This window comes from Armigeres subalbatus, chromosome 3, assembly GCF_024139115.2.
Source record: "Armigeres subalbatus isolate Guangzhou_Male chromosome 3, GZ_Asu_2, whole genome shotgun sequence".
In the NCBI taxonomy this organism is placed as follows: domain Eukaryota; kingdom Metazoa; phylum Arthropoda; class Insecta; order Diptera; family Culicidae; genus Armigeres; species Armigeres subalbatus.
In genome coordinates this window covers 417,721,499-417,746,264 of record NC_085141.1, presented here as the reverse complement: position 1 = coordinate 417,746,264, position 24,766 = coordinate 417,721,499, and the positions used below count along the sequence as shown (strand labels likewise).

Below are 24,766 nucleotides of genomic sequence, written 5' to 3'. Positions count from 1 at the left end.
TGTCAGAAACAAGAGCCAACTCGCACTCAGTTTTGATTTTCTGTGTGGATATAGACATTAAGTCTTAATATATTTGTTACATTTGGCTTGAATGCCTTCAATGTGACTTTGAAAAGTTATTTTTTGATCCAGCAAAAGTCCTAAATATTTAGCTTCGCTAGACCAATTATTTGGAACCCCATTCATAGTGACAATATGTCTGCTAGAAGTTTTCAAAAAAGAAGCTCTCGGCTTATGTGGGAAAATTATAAGCTGAGTTTTGGAAGCATTCGGGGAAATTTTCCATTTTTGCAAGTAAGTGGAGAAAATATCCAAAATTTTTTGCAATCTACTACAAATGACACGAAGGCTTCGCCCTTTGGCTGAAAGCCCCGTGTCATCTGCAAAGTGCAAACAAAGAGTTTTGACACCCTGGGGGTAAATCAGGTAAGTCAGAAGTAAAAATGTTATACAATATGGGCCCCAGTATGCTGCCTTGGGGAATACCAGCTCTTACAGGTAATCTATCAGATTTCGAATTCTGATAGTTTACCTGCAGTGAGCGATCTGATAAATAATTTTGGATCAGTTTAATAATGTACAGAAATTAAAATTCATCAATTTTACAATCAAACCTTCATGCCAACACTGTCAAATGCTTTCTCTATATCAAGAAGAGCAACTCCAGTCGAATATCCTTCAGATTTGTTGAGCCCAATTAAATTCGTAACTCTTAGTTACTGATGGGTGGTTGAATGCTTAGCCGTGCGGTAAGAAGCGCGGCTGCAAAGCAAGACCATGCTGAGGGTGGCTGGGTTCGATTCCCGGTGCCGGTCTAGGCAATTTTCGGATTGGAAATTGTCTCGACTTCCCTGGGCATAAAAGTATCATCGTGCTAGCCTCATGATATACGAATGCAAAAATGGAAACCTGGCTTAGAAACCTCGTAGTTGATAACTGTGGAAGTGCTTAATGAACACTAAGCTGCGAGGCGGCTCTGTCCCAGTGTGGGGATGTAATGCCAATACGAAGAAGAAGAAGGGTGGTTGAATGCCCATGGCGAAAATCAAATTGCTCATCAGCAAAAATAGAATTGTCATTAATATGAACCATCATTCTATTTAAAATTAGCTTTTCAAACAGTTTGCTTATTGAAGAAAGCAACTGATTGGGCGATAACTAGAAGCCTCAGCTGGATTTTTTTCCGGCTTCAAAATTGGAACATCTTTGGCGTTTTTCCATTTATCTGGAAAGTATTCCAATTGGAAACATTTGTTAAATGTATTACCCAAAAAGGATAAAGAGCTTTCAGGAAGCTTTTTGATAAGTATGTAGAAAATACCATCATCACCCGGGGTTTTCATGTTTTTATATTTTCTAGTAATAGATCTCACTTCACCCAAATTAGTTCCCAACGAAGGGTCAAAAACATTCTCTTGATTGAGAATGTCTTCGAAGCTTCGTGTAACCTGATCCTCTATTGGACTAGTGAGATCTAGACTAAAATTATGGGCACTCTCGAACTACTGAGCAAGTTTTTGAGCTTTTTGGCATTTGTTAATAAAATTTTATTTCCCTCTTTAAGCGCTGGAATTGGCTTTTAAGGTTTTTTAAGAATTTTCGTTAATTTCCAAAAGGGTTTCGAACTGGGATCCAACTTCGAGACATTATTCTCAAAGTTGGTATTTCTCAGAATAGCGAAACGTTTTTTAATTTCATTTTTTAATAACTTTCAACGCGGGATCGCGAGTTCTTTGGTATCGCCTTCGACTCACATTATTAAGCTGGATCAGTAGCTAAAGATCATCGTCTATAATAATGGAGTTAAATTTAATTTCATATTTAGAAATTGCAATGCCTCTGGCTTCGATAATTAAATTTGTCAAAGATACGAGGGCATTATCAGCACTTTTGGTATCAAGAGGAATATCAACATCAAAATTCCTATCGATATACGTTTTATATAAATCCCAATCAGCTCTATGATCATTAAAAGTAGAGCTGATTGGATTGATAATGGCTTCCTGTGAGATCTCAAACGCCACAGGAAGGTGATCAGAGTCAAAGTCAGCATGAGTTACCAATTGGCCACACAGCTGACTTGAATCCGTTAAAACTAAATCAATTGTAGAAAGATTTCGACTGGAAGAAAAACAAGTTGGTCCATTGGGATATTGAATAGTATAATTTCCCGCAGAACAATCTTCAAATAAAATTTTACCATTGGAATTGCTTTGAGCATTATTCCATGAACGGTGTTTGGCATTGAAGTCACCAATTATGAAAAATTTGGATTTGTTGCGAGTTTGAAGATCAGCTCTCAACAAATTCCTTTGCTGCCTATTGCACTGGAAAATGCAAGTAGGTAGCGATAAAAGAGAATTGGCCAAAATTTTTTTTCAACAAAAACTCCCAAGGTTTCGAAAACTTTGGTTTCAGACGAAAAATGGTACGTTTGATACGTCTATTAATGACAATGGCGACCCCACCACGCACAGGCGCTGTCAAGACGATTCATCTTCCTTACCCTTTAAAGAGCGGGCATTCCAATTTAAAATTTTCAAAGAATTATTTGGATCCATTTAAGCGAAGTCCAATAACAATAATTTGAGTAAATTTGATACCAACCTGAACAGCTTCAGTTTTGGTATTTGCTTTGAACATTGCATCAATCATGTGATGCAATTGTTCATTAAGAAAATCGAAGTCGGAAGCAGACATGCTACCTGAGTCGTCGGAACGAACGTTATTTTCCGTTGATGAATGGGTATGAAAGTCATTCATCGTCGGTAAATTTTCAGAAATGAAATTTCGCCTGTCTGCTGCGATGCGTGCATAGGTGGGCGTGTTTGAAAAATTAGAATTCGACGAACTGCTCGTCACCCGGTGCCCTTCGCAGTCACCTGCCCCAACTTTTCCAGAGTTTCTACTTTCCCATTGCAAAATACAACTTTCTTACCTGTTTCCTCTATTTTAGACACAGAAATGAGATTACAGTGCAATTCAGGAATAGAATACGTGTTACACCAATTCAAACGGAAACGTTGATTGCCAACTTCGCTCATCATTACAGCATTACCCATTTTACCACAACGTACTTTGTCACCATTTGCCAGAGCAATTGATTGCTGGTTTCCTGCACTCTCCAATAAGTGGGTAAAATAGCGCATCTGGCGTAGCATGTGTGCACTCGCACCAGAATCGATGTACATCGGTAAAGTTACCGGCATTTCTTCCAGAGCCATTTCACGGAGTTTCTTATCCCTGGTTTCGTCCACGATCTTCTCCACGCGAAGCATGTTGATTCGCTCCAGCGGAATCCTCACTCGAAACCCATTCTGCCGATCTACCTCAGTCGTACCACTACCACAAGTCGTGTTATCAGCTTCAGCGTCCATCTCGCCAACAGCAATATTCGGATTCACAGTTTCAGAAAAATATTCTTTAACAGGAACAGGAACTGGTATTGTAGTATCATGAGCTATTAGAGCCATATTTGATACGGCACTGGCCAAATTTCCAACAGCCATCTTCTCTTCGCGCATCTTCTTTTTCAACGAAAAACAATTTCGGCGCTTGTGGCCAGCTTTGCCACATTCAAAACATACATTTTGACTTTTCAGTTCACGTTTCTCTTCCTTCCTTCCGAAAAATGCCACCTGCGGAGCCATGCGAGGCCTGATAGGCATCGCTTCATCGCCATCTAAGAAAATCTGTTCAATTTGCTCAAGCAACATCGTTTGCAGATCCTGCTTTCTTATCAACGACAACGCGCCCAGCAAATGCTCTAAATGCTCCGAGATGGCACATAGGAGTGTTCGGATTTAATCCATGTGATCCACTGCCTCTCCCGCATTATCAAGCTGGCGCAACAAGTCGTGATGAACAGCAAACAAATCTTTCAATGTATTAAATTTTCGATTTTCAGCAAATAAAGTTTGGATCGTAATCCAACTATAGCGAGCGTACTTTGCGGCTGATATACCTCAGTGAGCTTTGCCATGATATCCTTTGCGGTAGTGCACTGCAATACGTGACTCATAGATTGGTCACTGGCTGTGAGTGCCGTCCAAAATTCGGTGATTGCCGCTTCTTCCTGCTCAATCCGCAAATCCAACTTTTGCTTCCGTGCGATCTCCTGCACAGCAGTGGCACCCGCCACCGGTTGAAAATAGATTTCTTCCGCCACGGTATTTTGTAAAGTATGAAGCAGACCCTCCTGCTTGAGGTGCTGCTCCATACGGATTTTCCAAAAAGGAAACGATTGGTCTTCTCAGTTAAACAACGGAGCGAGGTACCGCCGTCTTCTGTTCTCCATTTTTGCCGTTTGACGTTATGCGGTTCCTGGGTCCATAACCTATTAATGGAAAAAACGAGTAGTCTTGAGCTGAGACGAGACCTGCAAAGACGCTGCTTCTTTTCTCTTGTTTTGACACTTGTTCTTCTTTTCATCACAGTTGACCATCGAGTTTCAACTGTTTTCTTGACTGTTTCACCTAAGCCCCGGGTGCACTCTTCTGAGCATAATAAAAGTGTATCCAATGCACGAATTATTTAATTCATTTTCATAAGGGTTTTTATACCGGGAACAAAACACACGTTTATAACTGGTTATTAATAAGCTAAACGGATGATTTGGAATACTCGTTAAAGTGAAAAAGTCTTCGTAAAACAAAAATCATGCGGAAAATTTTATTCGAGATACCAATACTTTCACACAAAAAGCTGCTGGCTGCACCTGACAGTTCGTGACAACAGTTGACTGGCAGCAGCTGAAGTTACATTTTTTCCTCTTTGCAAGTCCCGTCCCAGGGTAGAATCATACTCAAATCTCAATCATAGAGGCTTCATACACGAGCTAACTCGCTTGCGGTTCTGTAGGGAGAGCATCGCGCTTGAGTTTCTTTGACAGAATCGCATTGCTTCGCTCACTCGCCGAAAAATGATTTCGCTCTTTAAAGTGTCAAAACGCAATCGAGGCGTATGTTTTGCTTACATATGGATTTATTAGCCATTGTTTTAAGCGAAAAAAAGTTAATTCAATGCATTCAGCAATGGTCCTCTTCATTGTCAAGCTACTTTGCAAATCGCGATTCGTATCATGAGCAATTCGCTTTCCAGTTCAGCATTCACGATCTTTGTTTACGGACGACGCGTTGTGCATTCTTCTCCCGAAGTTCCACAGAGTTTCCATTGAAGTATATAGAATATATAGAACATCCGCGTTTCTTCACTTTAATCAGTTTTTTTAACTGGATTTCGAGCGCCATACACGTTTTTGAATAGCGATCGATCCGTGTTTCCGGAATTCTTTGAACGCGGTGGATTTCTTAGTGGGCTTCGTGGCCGTGCGATTAGCGACGACAATCGTCTAAACGCATATGCTGTGGAGTGTGGGTTCGATTCCCGCCCCGGTTAGGAGAAAACTTTTCGTAAAGCGAAAAGTTCTCCACTGGTCCACTGGGTGTTGTGTAAATGTCCTTGTCCGTTGTCTAATACTAAATGTTAAGTGTTCAGTTTGTGCGACCTCTGGTCGAAGACGGTGATTCTGTCTTTTAAATTCTCTGGGCCATGATACTGGTGGGATTTGACTCACGCATGATTTGAATCGATGATGAGATTTGAGAATTCGAGATTTTACGTATTTTACGAATTTGTACAGATTACAACGTGGTTAAATAGAATAGCACTAAACTCGTCTTATGACAGGTAAAGACATTCCATTAAAAGAGCTTAATAATTTTCTTAATAATTTCATTTTAAAAAGTGAAAATAAAACTTTAATCACAAAATAGAGTCAATTTTCTTGTTAAATACGTAATACACTTAATTATAGAAAGGTTTTACTTCGGTTTATAACACTAAACAAATTACCAAATCGATAAATTGATGTACATCCATCTAGATCCTTCAACATGATTGGATCTTTGAAACAGTTTAATTAAGGACTCCCGGAGAATCCCGGATCACTTTAACGGTTACAGGTCTGATTTGCATTCCCTAATGTTGACCAATGCATAATCAAATCTTCGTGGATCAGTGAAGTTAAGCAAATATTCAGCAAATATTTTATAACATGCTTAACATCGGAGTTTCTTTTCACAAACTAGGTGCTATTTTCAACATGCTATTAAATATAAGTACATACAACGCGAGCTTTCTTTAAAATGGAGATAACGGCCATATTGTCTATTTCCGGTATTGAGAGGTGTCCGGCGCTGAGAGATCTCCCACTAATTGATGCCATCGTTATTCAAAAACAAACAAAGATCGTTACTTTCCATTCCAAATTGTTACTTTTAATCCTGAATCGCCTTCAGACATTTAATGGACGCACTACATTTTATTTATATACAATATACAATAAACATTTGGCTGTACCTGTGCTATATCAAAAGATTGGTAATTGTTTTCAATGGTAAATGATTGGTAACAGCGTTGAATTCGTTTACATCACATGCATAAGAGTATCCACCCGGGATGAACTCACGTTTCCACTTCAGCCAGCTGATTTTGTCGGAAACATCCTTACAGAACACATAGTTATCATTAATCTCTTCCATCGTTGCATGCGGATTGTTCACACCGATAAGCACGATACCAGCATCGTTTTGCTCGTCATGTAGTATCTTATAATACACCTTGGGAACCGGTATTCTTCCGCCATTGTTCGGATCTACATCCAGGAAGATCTGTTGCATATCACCATTAGCGTCCGGAAGTTCCAGTACTCCGTATGTTCCCGTGTACACGGTTACATTCAAATCGTTCCGAGCAACAAAGTCTTTTACGCCTGTCTCTATACGCTGCCAGTTGAAAGCGTTGAACTTCTGCCACTGTGGTGCAACGTTAATGAACCAGAACGTTGCACGCTGATGAGCGCCGAACACAAAGTCAGCTTTAGCAGCAAGGTGACCACGTGCTAGGAATAGATCTTTCTTATTGTTCAACAAAGCATCAGCTCGTGCCGGCGATCCGAGAATCTTTTCAAACGTTTTCCGTTGAGATTCAATGTTGTAAAGTTTTGTCACTCTTAGCGATGGGTAAAAATCACCTTGAATGAATGAAGGCGGCCGCTTCGTTGATTGGTGTTTCACATTCCAGGGGTACAAGCTGTGCTTGACGTAATATGTTTGCAAAGTGTTTTCGTCAAAACAAGCTTCGTATATTTTGGCAAAACGGGAACCCATATCAAACCCGATTTTCACCAAACTTGCATCGTTGAAACAACGGTTGCCTGTACGGTGAGCCTCATGGAATACCGGTCCCTTGCAAGTGAGTTGTGTTATGTTATAAGTTTCTCCATTGTGAATGAACCCGTCATCTCCGTCACATGATGTAATGATGGAGGTCTTCTTGCCCGGTTCGACACTCGGATTCGCAAACCCACGTGTACAGAATAGTTCTAGCTGTTCTCCCATGTGGAACAGTAGGTCTGTGGTGTTGGGCAATGGAGTGTAGAATGTTTCCGTTCCCGGGATAAGAAAAAATGGTTGCTGGAGATTGAGTTCTTTGCCCAAAGAAATCTTACAGCCTTAAATATAAAACAATGTTAAGAACAATGATGAACATTCATTACAATATTATACTAGACTTACCATCTCCTTGAATAAATTTTTCCTCTGAAGCGTAATCGATGTCCACTGGCGTCTCTATCGCCGATCTGGAGAAATTCACCTCAATCTGAGAAAAAAGCACCAATAAGCAGGCGATCTTATTCCACATTCTTTCCAAAGGTAATTTATGTGGAAGTGAATCCGCTATCTTCAATCACTTTCACTTTGTATCTGACTTCTCGATCCGAATGTCGACGATGACGACCACAGCGAGTGGTGAGACCGTGGCAAACGATCGAGAGCTAATGAAGCCAGCGGATGGATGGTGGAACCAAGCACGCACTATAAGCTTTGCGAGTTGAATTCATTTGGCCGTTCGTTATAAACAATCTCGCACAGAGTATAACGCATTTGCTTAACATGAATGCGCGAGTTGAACGATCGGGTCTTGGGATTGGATGATGACCACATTGATGAGATTGATAAAAAAGCATACTGTACGGTAGAAGATAAATGATGTATAAGATGTAAAACAAGAGCAGTGGATTGAGATCTACAACAAAAATGTTCAACAAATGGCCATTGAAATGCTATTAAGAAATTAAAGAGGCATGAGAAGTTCTGTAGCCATTCTTTTGAACCCATAACTCTATCTGGCCAATTATTAGAATGAAAGAATGGTACATAAATAGCCGGTCGAATGCCGAGCAAATCGGTTAACGGTAAGTGCCAATTTTGTCACGAGTGGGATAAAAGAATCGCAATGGATTTGTTTCAAAATAATATTTGTTTCATTATCATATTCTTTTGCCCTTCTCGTATACTAAGTATACGTAAAGGGTATATGTTCGCTCCAAAAACAAATTTGTTATAGGAGACCTGGATGTTATATGTATACCAATCGACTCAGCTCGACGAATTGAGGTGATGTATGTGTGTGTATGTATGTGAGTATGTGTGTATGAAATTCTTGTAAATCGGTCCATCCGTTCGTGATATTATGTCGTTTATGCAATGTGGCAGAGTCGGGCAGGCGCTTTAATCGGCAATGGACAGAAAAACTTATGCCCTTTCATACAAATACTATTCCAAAGACATGTGTTTTTGTTGGTTGTCTTTTTTCATGTTTCGACAAGGGCTGCCCCAGTGTGCGACGCTGCAATTAACTAAATGATTGACATATCATAAATTAAACCGAGCAAGATCTGGCCTGATCATGCAGGTTTGCCTTGTAATGAAATAAAAAGTCAATAAATGTTTAATAGCCTATTCAGATTTAAAATATATTTATTATATTACAAATAGTAACCTAATCAATTATAAACTGTAACAGTATGTTTAATTTTTTAACACGCATAAAAGCTCGTAATCTAAATAGGCTATAAGTTGGTGATCTTTTTTGATATTTTATCTCTTTTTTTTTCGTTTAGCTCAACGCATCATTCGTCACCATACAGGAGGTACATTTTAAGAACAATGCAGACTACGCAAAAGTGTTCGTGCATTTGCATAACGGAACAGACCAGTTACGCGGCAACACATTGCTGGATATAGATGCGCTGATTTTCCAAAACGTTTCTGATGGATTAGTTCTACGCATGGATCTTAGCTCCAAAGTAGGAGCGGACCATATCGTTATTCTTAACTCCAGTATCGATTTGTGCAACTCTAACGAATCGCAATCCTTTGATCAACTAACATATTTGATAGCCCAAGAGATAGAAAAGTATGGAAACTTGAGCTTCAGTTGTCCCTTTCACTCAGTAAGCAAGAGATTATTGCTGGCGATGTATATTATCAGAAACTGAATTATTTTCTTACTTTCAGGGCAATTATATGGTTCGAAACTTCCATATCGACACGGAGAATGTGTTGATCAAGTTTGCCCCACCTGGAGAGTATCGTATAGTCATCGATATCAAATACAAAGCGGAAACAAGTACGATGGCGATCCCGATTTTTGATATAGAACTTTATGCTACCATAGTTCAGGATGGTTAATGGTACACGAAGTGTCGAAGTACGAAGTACGAAGCAATCACCATTTTACTACATAATATATTAACTATCTCCAAATATAATCAATATGTATATAAATGTATAATTATTTTTTGCTGGTATTCTTCATCGGTGCTTTACCCGGAACTGTTATTTTGAAGTTTAGTTTGTGTGCCTTTGGTTCATAATTACATTCTATCTTTGGGTTAACTTTACTTTCATCTGATGTAGTAGATATTTGTGGAAGGGACATTCTGCCACTATTGTTCGTTTCAAGTGGGTTAGAAACTTCACCACTTCTTCGTCTTCTCCGGGTATCGTGTATTTCGTCTGAAATTGATTAAATCTTAGTAAAAAGTTCGAATACCTATTGAATAAATCTTAAGCCCAACGGTTAGACGCACGGCTACAAAGCAAAACCATGCTGAGGGGTGACTGGGTTCGATCCCCGTTCGGTTTAAAAAATAATAATTTTCAATCCGATTTTTCCTAATTTTTTTGAAGTGATTTGCAATTTGATTGGCTCGACTTTCCTGGGTATAAAAGTATCATCGTGCTAGCCTCATCGTATATCATGCAAAAAATAGAAACTTGTCTTTGAAACCTCCCGGTAGTAACTGTAGAATAGCTTTATGAACACTAATGCTTCGAAGCGGCATTGTCCATATAGAGGATGTAATACAAAGAAGAAAAATAATAAGCTCTATGGTGATAAGAAAATTCATCAATTAATTTTTCTAATCAACTTATCAAAAAGAAAAACAACCAAACATAAACCATGATTGATTGCTACCATAGTTCCAAAGTAAAAAAGTAAAAAAAATATGATAGTTTTCTTATGTTACAGAGAATCTGTTTCAAATTTCCAACGCCTACACAGCACCAAACAATTGCAAAATTTTACACTCAGGTCCACATAACGTGATATAATAATCATCTTCCATCTATCAACGGCGTAGTCATTCAACTTACAATTTATAGTCGTTACCCGCTCGTTAGTCATCGTTCCCGTTCGAGATGAAGGTGAATTGGAAGTTTTCTTCTCGTGCTGCTGCTTGCTGCTTGGATTTGGATGATTCTGTAAGATTTCTCTCCACTTTCGTTCCTCACACCGCTTTTTAATACTGTTGATTCTAGGACTTCCATCGTTACTGGCGGGTTTTCCTGAACCATTTTTCGCCATCTTAGCAAACGAATCCGAAGAGGTTTTCCTATTCGGCACGGTAGGTGTCCTAATTGGCGTTTTAACTCGGCGCAAATCGTCAATTACCATTACATTGCCAGAGGTGTCCCGTGCAGTTCCGTAATCAGACCCATTTCTACGTTGGTCATCTGCCAGAATCAACCGTTCTCCTGCTGCTGTTTTATAAATGACGACCGTTGAACTCAACTCATCCGTTTTGTCATTGGCGGTGGCCGATTGTTCTGGTTTTGCTATTTTCTCGGTAGCATCCTGCTGTTCATTCGAGGCTATGGATAGTAGGTATGAGTATAATGAACACAGTGCAGCTTTGTAATAAATGGGAACGATTAATAGGAAAAATGAGTTTTTAGAAACCGACGAAAAATTGCCATTCTTTAAAACTATCATGTTCTCTCGTGAGTGTAACCTCCAGCCATTCACCTAATTTGAAATTAATAAAAATAGGGCAACATACGGTAGATGGCTGGCATTTTAAAGCGTCTTGTGGTTGAGTTTCCGAAAATCTTACCTCTTTTGGCTTTTGACTTATCTCCATTCATAGTGTCGTTGTAATTGGAAATTTGTGGCAATCCTTTAAGTGAAAGCTCATCATCGATAGATATTTTTGGCACCGATGCTACCTGGCTTCGTTTTTGCAAAAAATCTTTCTTGAATTTTTCGTATTTAGTCTCCTGGTGATCAGTTTGATCAGTTTGTAAAATTTTGACGCTGGGTAACTCTGAGTACACAGCAGATTTATTTTCTGTATAAGAAAATAACTTTTAAATAGAACGATCCACGAATGATAAATGTGAACTATAAAATTACCTGTAGGTGAATTCAGTGAAGACAAATCGAACTTGCCATTTCTATCACTTTGAACAATATCGGGAAGATCGTCAACATCCGCTGTATTGGTCAAATTATCGTTTCGAATTGCAATGTCAGTTGAAATTTCGGGTGCAACGCTTGAACTTGGGACTTTGAAAGGAGTAGATGCTTGTGAAGGTCGATTTTCAAGGTTCTTAAAATCATTTACCATATATGATGAATCTGAGGATATGTATGTGTTATATAATTTCAAAATATATGCTAGTAAAAAAATGTAAGTCGGGTTACTCTCAATTGAATCCATATTCCAGAACTTTTTTCTCTTAGAAGTGTTGATTGTTTTGTTGAAATTAAGCCTTGTAGCTACAAATAAATAAATGATTAAGTAAAATAAACTTATTCTACGAGTAAAGGGAATTGAGATCGCTCGAATGAAGTGAGTAACGTCCTATACTTATTTGATTTGTGATTTTACAATATTCCGAACAGAACTTTATTGTACAGCTAATTAAAAAAATCTACTCCTCCGCTTATTTTTTAGTTTCAACAAAAAATAAGCACCAGATGGTCGCCTAAGAAAAACAATCTACCAGAAAAAAGCTACTTAATATTTTTGAAAATTTGGCCGCCATGTAGTAGTTTCAGGCGGCCTTTGAGAGCACGTGCTATTTGTCCTGCGAAAAATGTTTACACATTTATGAAATTAAATGAGTGACTATGAAGAAGAAAACTGAGTAAGTCATTCCATGTTTTGAATAATCATGCGACGAAGTTGCTTCGTGAGGGTGAATAGTTTAGGGCTATAGGGTTAAGACAGACATTTTCGTCTCTTCGTCATAGTCTCGAAAACGAATAAAAGAGACACTTTTTTGCCAAACTCATCCGTATCAAATCGTATGTGCAGGTGAAACGTTCGACTATAGTGGAGTTCTAGCAAATGGACGTTGCTGTAGATGGTTTTAGACTCTTCGACGACAATGGACGGAAATACCTGCCGTGTCCCTATTCATTTAATTGAATTTTGGTGTTCTCCACTCCATCAATCGCACACAGAGCACCTAACATAATTTGATGTTTTTTAACCTAATAAAGATATCAAAAAAGGACAATGGACTGATTAAAGGCTCCCCCAGACCTAAGCGATTTCATCGCCACGACGGCGACAACTAGTCGCCGCGATTCTATCATTGGGTCGCTGAAGGCAATGTTCTATTTGCGCTTCCATACCAACGGCGACAGAATCGTTGTCACCAAGCGGTAGAATCGCGTCGCGACTGTCGCATCGCGTGTGTTTCGGGGAACCTTAATTGTTACTGAGCGTCTTAGGGGAAATGTTACAAAGTTAAAAGACTACACTATTACATTTACTTCCACAATAATCACTTTGTATGAACAATAGGGTGGCTCACATTAGTATGGGAAAAACTTTTTTCAATTTTTTTATGGGTCACCCTCTTATTCGGTTCTATTTGATGCCCTTATGCTTTGCACAAAATTCAGCTAAATCGGTCAACGTTTAGGCGGTGCTAAACTCCTTGGAAGTTTATATGCAAAAATGTATGCAGAAACATCCAAAAACAGTAAATTGCAGCTAGACTACACAACTTACGATGAAGAACTATACTCATTCAGATCTTGGAGATTTTTTTTTTTTTTTTTTTTTTTTTTTTTTTTCATGTAACCCGTTGGCAGTCTCTCGACTCAAACTCTACTCCGGGTCCATCCCTGTTATTCCCCACGGTAATTAAATTTGCTTCTATGAGCCTCTATTTTAGATCAATAACAGACGTTCCTAAGCCACGTTGCTCAAATGGTCACTGTTTTAGGCCTGATCCAAATAGTTTTATTAAATAGTCCCCTTCAATAACATGATCACCGTTTTCACCATTATAACTATCACTCATCACTCCAACTTAACACTAGGTCTATTCCCTGTTGATCTGGTGATTAAATTTGCTTCTACGCGCCTCTATTTTTGATCATTAACAGACGTTTCTAAGCTACGTTGCTCAAATGGTCACTGTTAAGGCCTGATTCAAATAGCTTTCTACAAAATAATCCCGGTAGCATCACTTATTATCGTTTTCACCACCATCACTATCATAATTACTATTGTCCCTGTCATCACAAATATCTTATTTACAGTCATGAACACACACACAATGAATCGATCTTCAAAACAGCGCTGTTATATATCATATAAGAACCGACACTTCTACTAGCTTTCATTGGACATGTACCAAATATTTTACATTATTTCTAGTATAATTATAAAATAATTCCCACTTCTAGCACCTCAACTCAATATTGCATTTCATTCTTCATACTCACTGCGAACATGTTCTCATCCCAAATCAACTCTATCTTTAACCTGGCTTCTTCTGTCACTATGTCTACATCACCAATACCAACTTGTGTATTAACCTTTTCACTAACACTTGCATAACCACACAACATCACCATTTTCATATCAACAACCATTTTTTTCACTATTTCATCGAGATCAGGAATTATCACTACTATCCCTACTACAATGTTAACGCAAACAAAAACTAGTCAGTCATTTTTTTTTTCTAAATTTGCAGTTTCCATCAAACAAATGAAGCTCAAAAAATAATAAGCTTAAAATCTATCGCGAGAGTCAGTCTTATTGTAGATATGATGACAAAGAGAGAAAACTCGAATAGAAGTGCATTTTGAAACATTAATAACGCACTAGATTTTGATAAATATGACTCGTTTAAAATTTATTTTGGAATCTATTTAATCTATTTACCAGGCCACACTTCAGAACCGTGCGTCCAGCAATTATCAAAAATTCTCAACTTAACAACACCGAATACTGTTGCTATAGGCCTGTTGGTCTTCAAAAGCTTCGATATCGCCTTCGAATAAAATTCAACAGGTAATAATTCTACAGACATTTCTTGAGCTTCGAATTTTTGATAGGGTTAGGAAGTCTTTTGGTAGATCTTTATGTCTATGGATCTACTGTTAATCTAGTCATAATTATGTCGAATGTTTCGCACTGTGTCATTATTACTCTGTCTGTCTTAGTTATCCTATGTTTCCTACGTTATTCAGTTCAATTCTATACTCATTGTAGATTATGTTACGTTTTGATGTCAGTTCATTGTCTCTATTGCTGAAGGTCACCTCCTCTCAGGCGAGTATCCTAGTTCAAGCGTATAAGTAAGTACCGCTTAAGAGTTAAGCAAACGTGAAAAAATGCAGAATGTCTTGATGATATTTCCTACTGGTTAATTCTTACCTAGCTATGTTTAAGCGTGGCTACGACTCATCATCATCAGGGAACGCCTCTGAAAAGTATTGCCGCATAGCAGAGATCATTATTACTGATGAAAAGGACCTCTACCTGTCTGCACCACCATGCAAGGCTCCAAGATACGATGTCCGTTGAATCACATGCACATGCGTAAAATCAGTGCATCAATGCCAGATTATATGTGACGCGGCATTAAACAAAAAAGAAGTGAACATGTGATATCACCACGACAGGATATGTCTTTGGTTGCCATATCAGTGCTAATGGCGTAAGCCCACCCATCGCGGTAAGATAACCTATCCGAGGGGAGGGAGAAATAATGTAAGAAAAATGCTTGGAAATATCATTTCAAGACCAAAGTCTCAAAACTACCCATACGCTGCTGCAAACAAAGACCCTAACGACGACCCGACGAATCCAACAGCTCTCCCATGCAAACCAACACCATCAACACGCACGCGAGGGTCTCGCTGTTGACAGTGCTGGTCCGCGCGAGAGCGCCACCAGACTCCCGAAATCGACACTCGAGCTCGAGTCCCCGCCCACAAAGACAAGTCACTGTTCAAACGAATGTTGCCTTAATTGACTCCCCCATCCCGGGCACAGATTCTTTCCGAAGGATACTCAATATAAGTTCCACCGGGAAGCCAAGTACCAGAGATTGAGGAAAATCAGATAATCCAGCATCAGGCGTCGCGCGTCTGTTATTTAAGCAGAGAAGATGTTATAGGTGATATTCTCAATACGGCCGTTCAGAATGGTTCAGCGGATGTAAATTATGGATCATTATTAGGTCTTGTAATTTTGAACAAAACATTCTGAATACACGCGATAGACTATGAATATTATTATATCGGAGTTTTTAATTAGGATAGCGAATCAAGTAAAAATACTGATAAGTATAGGTTTGTAATTACTACCGACATTGTATTTGTGATCAAAACTGACATTGTGTTTTTAGTTAAAACTCAAGTATACTAAATACGTAACGGAATAAAGTAGTGTTATTAAAAAAATTATAATAATTTACATTATAAATTCTGATTAATATCAAGATACTGATCCAACATCACATCTTCAAGGGCTCCTCACAAGCTACACATTTCATTCAGGCACTTTAGAACGTCCATGTAGTAACTTGTTCACACTTGAAATCTGCCTCGACCAAGTTGGCAGAACGCGCCCTTACCCTTTCTGAACCAAAGGGCAGGGTCATTCAGATCTTGGAGAATTTAATACAGAATGTTATGCAAAAAATCGCAAGAAGATTAGAGTTTGTCTGGCTATGTTATTAGCACTTCTCTGAAGAGGAGTTTGAGCAAATTTCGTTTCTTTTAACATTGAAAAGATATAAATTCACCCCTACAACACTCCAGTAAAATGCTAATATCTTTTCCTAATAAACTCTAATCTTCTCGCGGTTTTCAGCATAAGATTCTGTATTTAATTCTACAAGAACTAAATGAGTATCATGGTTCTTTATCGCAAATTGTGTCGTCCAACTGCAAATCATTGTTTTTGGATGTTTCTGCATACATTTTTCCATATGAACTTCCAACGAGTTTAGCACCACCCAAACGTTGACCGATTTGGCTGAAATTTTGTCCAGAGCATTTTTTTTTTATATCTTTATTAAGGTGTTTTTTTAATCTACAGACTAAGTTCAACACCGGGGTCCAGAGCATCAGGGAATCAAATAGAACCGAATAAGAGGGCGGCCCATTAAAAAATTTGAGCCACCCTAATGAACAGATACGTATTTCGTTTTCTACTTGAAAACTTCATCAGTGTTTTGTTATCGTCGAAATTTTGAGTAATGATAAAATAAACTTTTTAGGCATTTTCAAATTTAATGTCCTATGTACGACTGTCTCTACTTGTTTATATTTTGCATGTGTGGACAGTATACACAGTAAAAAAAATGAGTAATATCACATCAGATTTGATGCACATCATCGCCGTCGCAAATCGTATGTGATATTACATCACTTTTGTGTTACAAAAAGTGACGTACTTGGAATTTTCTCCTCAAAATAATGCGATTTGCGACGTAATATTTTCGACGTAATAACCAAATCGACGTAAAAATCAGTCCGTAGAAACCTCGCTTTCGGCAGCTGGGTTAGGGGTGTTCGGGAATTTTCTTTCATGCTTTCGAAATACACGTTGAAGAAATGCAATACATTATTTTATTTAAAAAAATGTTGTACAAGAACATAAAGTACATATAATAACAAATTATTGATGTTCGAGACACGTTAGCTTTACAAACTGCTTTTAATATAAAAGTTTCTAGATTTGAGGCTTTCAAAAGTTTTTATTGTTCCTTAGGTTTAAGATTTTAATGTGTGCGATTTTTAGTCAGATTTTTATACTTTTAGATACTATTAGACATTGTCGACTGATTTCATTATAGCATGACAGATCATTTTCATTCGGCGCGCCATGGCTTTGGCGCGGCGGCAGCATGGCGACGTCATGTTATTTGCATTCATTTTCATACATCGGCGTTGGTCGACGTGGGTTTATTTTACATATACAACATTCTGCCGAAATCTTTGGATGCTTCCAAGAGCTCCCCGTAAGTTCTTCCAGGAGTTCCTCCGTAAGCTCTGCCAGAAGTTCCTCCAGGAATTCCTCCAGAAATTCCTGCTCCAAGAATTCCTCCATTAGAATCGCCGAGAATTCCTCCGACAGTTCCTCTAGGAATTCCACCGGAAGTTCATCCAAAAATTCTACCGGAAGTTCCTCCAGAAATTCCTCCGAAAGTTCCACCAGTAATTCCTCCGGAAGATCATCGAAGAATTCCTCCGTATAAGTCCATCTGAAATTTCTTCCAGGGATCCTTCTGTAATTTCCACCGGGAATTCCTCTGAAATTTCCTCCAGAAATTCCTCTGAAATTTCCTCCAGAAACTCCGCTGGATCCTCTAGGAATTTCTCCGAAAGGTTCTCTAGGAACTCCACTGGAAGTTCCTCCAGGAATTCCACCGGAAGTTCATCTGACATTTCTTTCAAGGATTCTTCTGGAATTTCCTCCAGTAATTCCTCCGGAAGATCCTCTAGGAATTCCTCCCGAAGTTCTTCTAGGAATTCCTCCGGAAGCTCTTCTAGGAATTCCTCCGGAAGTTCCTCTAGAAATTCTCTGGAAGCTCCTCTAGGAATTCCTTCGAAGCTCCTCTAAAAATTCCTCCGGAAGTTCCTCTAGGAATTCCTCCGGAAGTTCCTGTAGGAATTCCTCCGGAAGTTCCTCTAGGAATTCCTCTGGAAGTTCCTCTAGGAATTCCTCTGGAAGTTCCTCTAGGAATTCCTCTGGAAGTTCCTCTACGAATTCCTCAGGAAGTTCCTCCGGAAGTTCCTCTAGGAATTCCTCCGGAAGTTCCTCTAGGAATTCCTCCGGAAGTTCCTCTAGGAATTCCTCCGGAAGTTCCTCTAGGAATTCCTCCGGAAGTTCCTCTAGGAATTCCTCCGGAAGTTCCTCTAGGAATTCCTCCGGAAGTTCCTCTAGGAATTCCTCCGGAAGTTCCTCTAGGAATTCCTCCGGAAGTTCCTCCAGGAATTCCTCCGGAAGTTCCTCTAGGAATTCCTCCGGAAGTTCCTCTAGGAATTCCTCCGGAAGTTCCTCTAGGAATTCCTCCGGAAGTTCCTCTAGGAATTCCTCCGGAAGTTCCTCTAGGAATTCCTCTGGAAGTTCCTCTAGGAATTCTTCCGGAAGTTCCTCTAGGAATTCCTCCGGAAGTTCCTCCGGAAGTTCCTCTAGGAATTCCTTCGGAAGTTCCTCTAGGAATTCCTCCGGAAGTTCCTCTAGAAATTCCTTCGGAAGTTCCTCTAGGAATTCCTTCGGAAGTTCCTCTAGGAATTCCTTCGGTAGTTCCTCCAGGAATTCCTCCGGAAGTTCCTCTAGGAATTCCTCCGGAAGTTCCTTTAGGAACTCCTCCGAAAGTTCCTCCGGAAGTTCCTCTAGGAATTCCTCCGGAAGTTCCTCTAGGAATTCCTCCGGAAGTTCCTCTAGGAATTCCTCCGGAAGTTCCTCTAGGAATTCCTCCGGAAGTTCCTCTAGAAATTCCTCCGGAAGTTCCTCAAGGAATTCCTCTGGAAGTTCCTCTAGGAATTCCTCTGGAAGTTCCTCTAGGAATTCCTCCGGAAGTTCCTCTAGGAATTCCTCCGGAAGTTCCTCTAGGAATTCCTCCGGAAGTTCCTCTAGGAATTCCTCCGGAAGTTCCTCTAGGAATTCCTCCGGAAGTTCCTCTAGGAATTCCTCCGGAAGTTCCTCTAGGAATTCCTCCGGAAGTTCCTCTAGGAATTCCTCCGGAAGTTCCTCTAGAAATTCTCCCTGGAAGATCTTCAAGGAATTCCTCCGGAAGTTTATCTTTTCCTGGAATTCTTCCAGAAGTTAATCCAGGAAGTTATTCAGGATTCCTGCCGGATTTTTCTCTAGGAGTTCTTTCGGATTTTCCTCTAAGAATTCCTCCGGAAGCTCCTCTAGAAATTCCTAAAACTTCCGAAGAAATTCCTAGAGGAACATCCGAAGGAACTTCCGAAGGAATTCCTTGAGGAACTTCCGGAGGAATTTCTAGAGGAACTTCCGGAGGAATTTCTAGAGAAACTTCCGAGGGAATTCTTAAAGGAACTTCCCAAGGAACTCCTAGAGGAACTTCCCTAGGAATTCCTAGAGGAACTTCCAAAGGAATGGCTGAATGAACTTCCGAAGGAATTGCTGGAGGAACTTCCGAAGGAATCCCTAGAAGAACTTCAGGAGGAATTCCTAGAGGTAGTTCACAAGGAATTCCTAGAGGAACTTCCGAAGGAATTGCTAAAAAAAATTTCTAGAGAAATTTTTGAAGGAATTTCCTAAGAAGCTTTTGTAGGATCTTCCGAAGGAATTGCTGAAGGAGCTTCGGATGGAATGAATGGAGGAACTTCCGAAGAAATTTCTTGGCAAAATTCATAAGGAATTCCTAGAGGAACTTTCCAAGGAATTCCAAGAGAAACTTCCGAAGGAATTCCTAAAGTAACTTCCGAAGGAATTCCTAAAGGAACTTCCGAAGGATTTCTTAGAGGGACTTCCAAAGGAACTTACGGAGGAACTTCCGGAGGAATTTCCTAGAAGAAGTTTCGAAGGAATTCCTAGAGGTATTTCGGAAGAAGTTCCTGGAGGAACTTCCGGAGGAATTCCTAGAGGAACTTCCGAAGGAATTCCTGGAGGTACTTCCGAAGGAATTTTCTAGAGGGATTTCCGGAGGAATTCTTGAAGGAACTTCCGGAGGAATTCCTAAAGGAACTTCCGGAGGAACTCTTAGAGGAACTTCCGAAGGTATTCTTAGTGGAACTTCCGAAGGAACTCCTAGAGAAACTTCTGAAGGAATTCCTAGAGGTATTTTCGAAGGAATTCTTAGAGGAACTTCCGAAGGAATTCCTAGAGGAACTTCCGAAGGAATTCCTTGAGGAACTTTCGAAGCAATTCTTGGAGGAACTTCCGAAGGAACTACTGGAGGAACTTCTGGATAATTTTTTTGAGGAATTTCCTAAGAAATTTTTGTAGGATCTTCCGAAGGAATTGCTGAAGGAGGTTCCGAGGAAATAGCTGGAGGAACTTTCAATTCTGATGAATTTCTGGAGGAACTTCCAAATGAATTCCTCGCGAAGCTTCCAGAGAAATTCCTGGAGGAACTTCCAGGAGTATTCCTTGCGGACCTTCCAGACGCCTTCTAGAGGAATTTCTTGCAGAGCAATTTCTGGAGAAACTTCCGAAAGAATTCCTGGGAGAAGTTCCGGAGGAGTTTTGAGTGGAACTTCCTGAGGAATTCCTGGAAGAACTTTCAAAACAATTCGTCGCGAAACTTCCGAGTAATTTTTGGCAGGACTTCGAGAAGAAGGAACTTTCGGAACCTCCGAATGAATTACTGGAGAAACTCCCACGGGAATTCCTGGAAGAACTTCCGTTGGAATAACTGGAGGAACATGCGGAGGAATTACTGAGCGACCTTGCGGAGAAATTTCGGAGAATTTCTATATATTAGTTCACGCCGAGTCACGCTGCCGCCGCTGGCTGAAAATGATATACTAAGCAGCTGCTGATGAAATTTCAATCGGCGCACAGGTCTAAATTTTAAATTGTTGTACTTGAAAAAATAAAGTTTCATATTAAAAATGAAATCTATCTATATTATATACATAAATATGAATTTCTGTCTAACCCTTATAGACTCGAAAACTACTGAATGAAATTTGTATGCAGAGGTTTCTGGGGCTGAGGAAGGTTCTTAAGGTGGTTCGAGACCCCTTCCCCTTTGGAAAGTGGGGCTCCCATACAAATGCAACAGAAATTTCTGCATAGCTCATGAACTAATCAGAGACTAAATCAATGTTAGCCAAAACGAAGTTTGTCGGGTCTGCTAGTAACAAATAAAAATTGAAAATTAAAAATTTAAATTGTTATTTTGATTTTTTTAAATTTGTTGGTTTAATTTAGATATTTATATTTATTCATTAATGCTCATTTTCACTTTTTTTTCCTCATTAAAATATAATGAGCTATACAGCAATATTTAATGTTGTAGCGCTTTAGCATACTTACTTACGTCGTTGTGTCGAATGTTGCTTCGTTCCTTCGCTTCCTGTTTTATAGCATTATTAACATGGCCAAAAAGCTTCATGCATTCCACAGGAATATTCGATCAGCTGTAACAAAAACAAGAAGAATAAATAGCTAATTTGTTTCAGATGAATGAGTTTCAAAAATTTCACCTTACCTGTTAGATTCCCGAATTGGTGCTGGTTGAAACTGGCGAGCGCCATCGCACTGCGATTACCTGGTAGCTTTTGCTCCCGCTAGTACGCCGAACGGGAAATGCAGGTACGATTCCACAGATTATTTCACCTGCAAACAAAGAAAACATCAATGTTCATAAGTAACTGTTCGAAAAGAACAGATAGAAAATTTATTTCAGCTTTCGTGCATCTGAGAATATCTTACCTGTGAAATTGCTTTGTTCCGGATCAATTGCCGTTTGTCCTTCGAGTGTCCTTGAGGTGATCGAGGTCCGTGTGATGGTTCCGTTTTCTAAACGATTTCGCTGCCGCTCACATTGTTTTCTTCCGAATGACAAAATGGAAACTTAACTCGACTGCAGTGACAGTTGTGATTCGGTTCCGGTAATACTACATTGATTACACGCAATAAATTCGCTTTTTCTGTAATATTACGTTTGTTTTCATGCCAATCTGATGTGCAGCTTTTCTAATGTAATATATTACAAAAACTTAAAGGTAATTTTGTGGTGTTTTTTACGCAGTCATAAAAACTTTTTCATCAATCATATTTTACGTTGAGCTGTGTATATAAGCATCAAATGTGGTGTAAAAATACGTTGAATCTGTTTTTACATAGAATTATCGAGTACATTCCAAAGAGTTACGTCGCGGCATATTAATATATTTTTTGCTGTGTATGCATAGATGTTAGTCACGCGAACAGGGACGACATTAGCAATCTTATACTTTTGAATCAACTGGAAAAGATGTCTCTCCAGTTGCTGTAGAAAACGTCTAACCAGCTGCGACCCATCAGCGATATAAAGTCCTTGCTTTCCTTTAGGTCGATCAAATAAAGCTCTTTATGTTAATTCGCCCTGGCAGCCAATGTACCGGTACTACAAATGGCAAATTGATGTTGGTGATAAAACAAAACATGCACTACAACATGATGCATAAATTATGGTCAGTTGAAGCTTGTTGAAGCATAATTTGGTAAAATAATTTAATTTACTACAGCGCCAGTACTACTAGTACTTTTGCTTCTACTACTTTTCCCGACCTGAGCAGCCGACTCAATTTGTAAATGCATTTATGGATATTATCACAAGAGAAAACACTATTATGCTCGTAAAAAGTAAATATTCTGCTATTTTCGTCAAAAACCTTTTAAATCCGATCGTTGGTTTTGAGGGTGATTTGATTCTCAAAGATGATACACCCGTATTTAAGAAAGCTTATGAGCTGCCTTTGAGACTAAGGGATAGGGTTGCCAAACATCTGGATACGTTGGAGAAAGACAGTGTTATTACTCCTATAGAAGCTAACGAATGGGCGTCCCCAGTAGTAGTTGTTATCAAGAAAGATCAAGGAATAAGACTACTCATAGACTGTAAAGTCTCAATAAATGAATTAATTATTCCAAACAGATACCCATTATCATTACCACTGGACTTGTTTGCAGCACTTTCAGGCTCTAAAGTGTTTTGTTCTTTGGACCTTGCTGGGGCATATTCTCAGCTTTTGCTTTCTAAGCGATCCATAAGATTTATGGTACCGTGGAGGTACCATATTCTGCGCATTTAAGAAAATTTTGAAATAAAATCGTTGTTATCGAGGAACTATAATGATTTATGAATACCTTTATGTAGTAGTTGTGTAACTATAATCTACAAAAGACTATGAATCATTAAAATTTTGATTAAATTGACTAAGAAAATATATTATTAATCGATTTGTGGATTGCCATGTGGTTCCTAATTCTGCGCACATATTTTGAAATGTTCCATATTCTGCGCACAATGTTCCTAATTCTGCGCACAAGAATAACAACTCAGTTTGGGTAATTTTTTGTCTCATGAAATGGTTTTGAACATTTATACAAATATTTCATTACTTTTGCACTTTTTTAGTACCATGTATGTTTTTTAAAGTCTATCTGACTACAACGTTTTATCGTTCTTGTACGCTAAGTATACGAAAAAACGTCTACTCCTATTATAAGACCTGGCAAATTAGACCCAAACCCAGTTGACTAAGCTGTGATGAATTGAGATGATGCCTGTGTGTGCGTGTATGTGTGTATGATGTATGTGCACAAAGGTCTTATTCATTTTTCAAGTCCATTATCCGATTGCTCGCCGTCCCACAAGTTTCTTTCGACGATCCATTTTTTTCCGTTAGATAACTTTCCAGATCGGTTATTGTGTTCATGCCAATGGTCAAGTCACTGTTTTGTTTTGTTTACTAAAGTTCGCCATTGATGAAAAGGCCATTTTTTATTCCGATCAAATCCGATATTTATATGGAATGGAAATAAATGTAATCCAACGCGAAAAATAAGACCAGTCTTACATAAATGCTAATTTTGCCCAAAGTGCTATTTTCTCAAATGTTGAAATGCCAATCCGACCTAGGAAATCTCCGACTGGGGAATTATGTCGATTTTTCAGGAAAAATTATTCGTGCTAGTCACGTGATATACACATTAGATAATATATCTAGAAGTTTAAAAAAATGCTCAGTGGAGATGTGGTGCGCAAGGCCAAGTAGCAGATATCCCTTGTCTCTTTCCGGATAATCTATCTTTGCATTTTTTTTGCGTTTCTTGTTTTATTCCAGCATTTTGAAATATGTTTCCATGCCAAAACAGTTGCTACGTTCAATTTGGGTTGACAAGCCAGGCTTATTGTATTATGGTTCCAGTTGAAAATCGAATTTCGAACTCGCGAAAATCGATTTTATTCGCGTTTAACTTATAGCGCATCATTGCGCAACTAGTACACATTGTTCGCAACCAGATGCGCTATACAGCGCACCAGATGCGCAGTAATGAAACTTGCAACTAATAGGAGAAAAATTGATTGTCGTGAGTTCAAGAATTCGGTTTTGAGCTGCACACATAATACCTATGCATTCCGCGCGCACAATTAGGAACAGAAGGTAAATTTTGTGCCATATTCTGCGCAACATAAAACGGTTTCTATAAGATAGAGATTACACTCTGAAAGCCGAGTTTCATCATATTAAAGCAACAAATGATCTGCTTTTGAACTTCGCTTTAAAAAAAATGAGTCCAAATCTTTTTTTTGCTCAAATTTGAGAAAAATTTGGTTATGTGCGTTTTAGCGCTGCTGCTAATGGAGGCCATTTTTTGACATTTTCGATTTTACCGATTTTG

At 39.0% G+C, this 24,766-nt stretch overlaps 2 protein-coding genes and 1 long non-coding RNA gene across 4 annotated transcripts in view; 1 reads left to right on the top strand and 2 right to left on the bottom strand.

Moving 5' to 3' along the window:
- Positions 1-6,238: 6,238 nt before the first annotated feature.
- Positions 6,239-7,865, bottom strand: LOC134227294 (uncharacterized). Its single transcript, XM_062708668.1, has 2 exons — positions 7,578-7,865; positions 6,239-7,513 (listed from the first exon to the last, which is right to left on the bottom strand). Exons 1-2 carry the CDS (start codon positions 7,702-7,704, stop codon positions 6,366-6,368), a joined length of 1,275 nt encoding a protein of 424 aa, XP_062564652.1. The 5' UTR covers positions 7,705-7,865; the 3' UTR covers positions 6,239-6,365.
- Positions 7,866-8,042: 177 nt separating this feature from the next.
- Positions 8,043-9,602, top strand: LOC134227297 (uncharacterized). The gene is made up of 3 exons (XR_009983647.1): positions 8,043-8,257; positions 8,966-9,298; positions 9,363-9,602. It is a non-coding gene; the product is annotated as an uncharacterized LOC134227297 (long non-coding RNA).
- Positions 9,603-24,766, bottom strand: part of LOC134227291 (centrosomal protein of 135 kDa-like) — a 135,450-nt gene continuing 120,286 nt past the window's right edge. Inside the window, exons 12-16 of one of the 2 annotated variants that reach the window (XM_062708664.1) lie at positions 11,836-11,910; positions 11,545-11,769; positions 11,246-11,479; positions 10,506-11,003; positions 9,603-9,863 (exon numbers count right to left, since the gene is read on the bottom strand). In XM_062708664.1, coding sequence (XP_062564648.1) covers positions 9,640-9,863; positions 10,506-11,003; positions 11,246-11,479; positions 11,545-11,769; positions 11,836-11,910 — 1,256 coding nt within the window. In that variant the 3' untranslated portion in view covers positions 9,603-9,639. The remainder of the gene's footprint in view (positions 9,864-10,505; positions 11,004-11,245; positions 11,480-11,544; positions 11,770-11,835; positions 11,911-24,766) is intronic. The other variant, XM_062708665.1, reaches the window with a different exon arrangement.

Excerpts from the sequence above, each read along its gene's own strand:
- LOC134227294 (XM_062708668.1), bottom strand. The coding sequence starts at position 7,704 with ATGTGGAATAAGATCGCCTGCTTATTGGTGCTTTTTTCTCAGATTGAG. Across the intron at positions 7,514-7,577 it reads AAAATTTATTCAAGGAGATG|GCTGTAAGATTTCTTTGGGC; the intron begins GTAAGTCTAGTA and ends TTTATATTTAAG.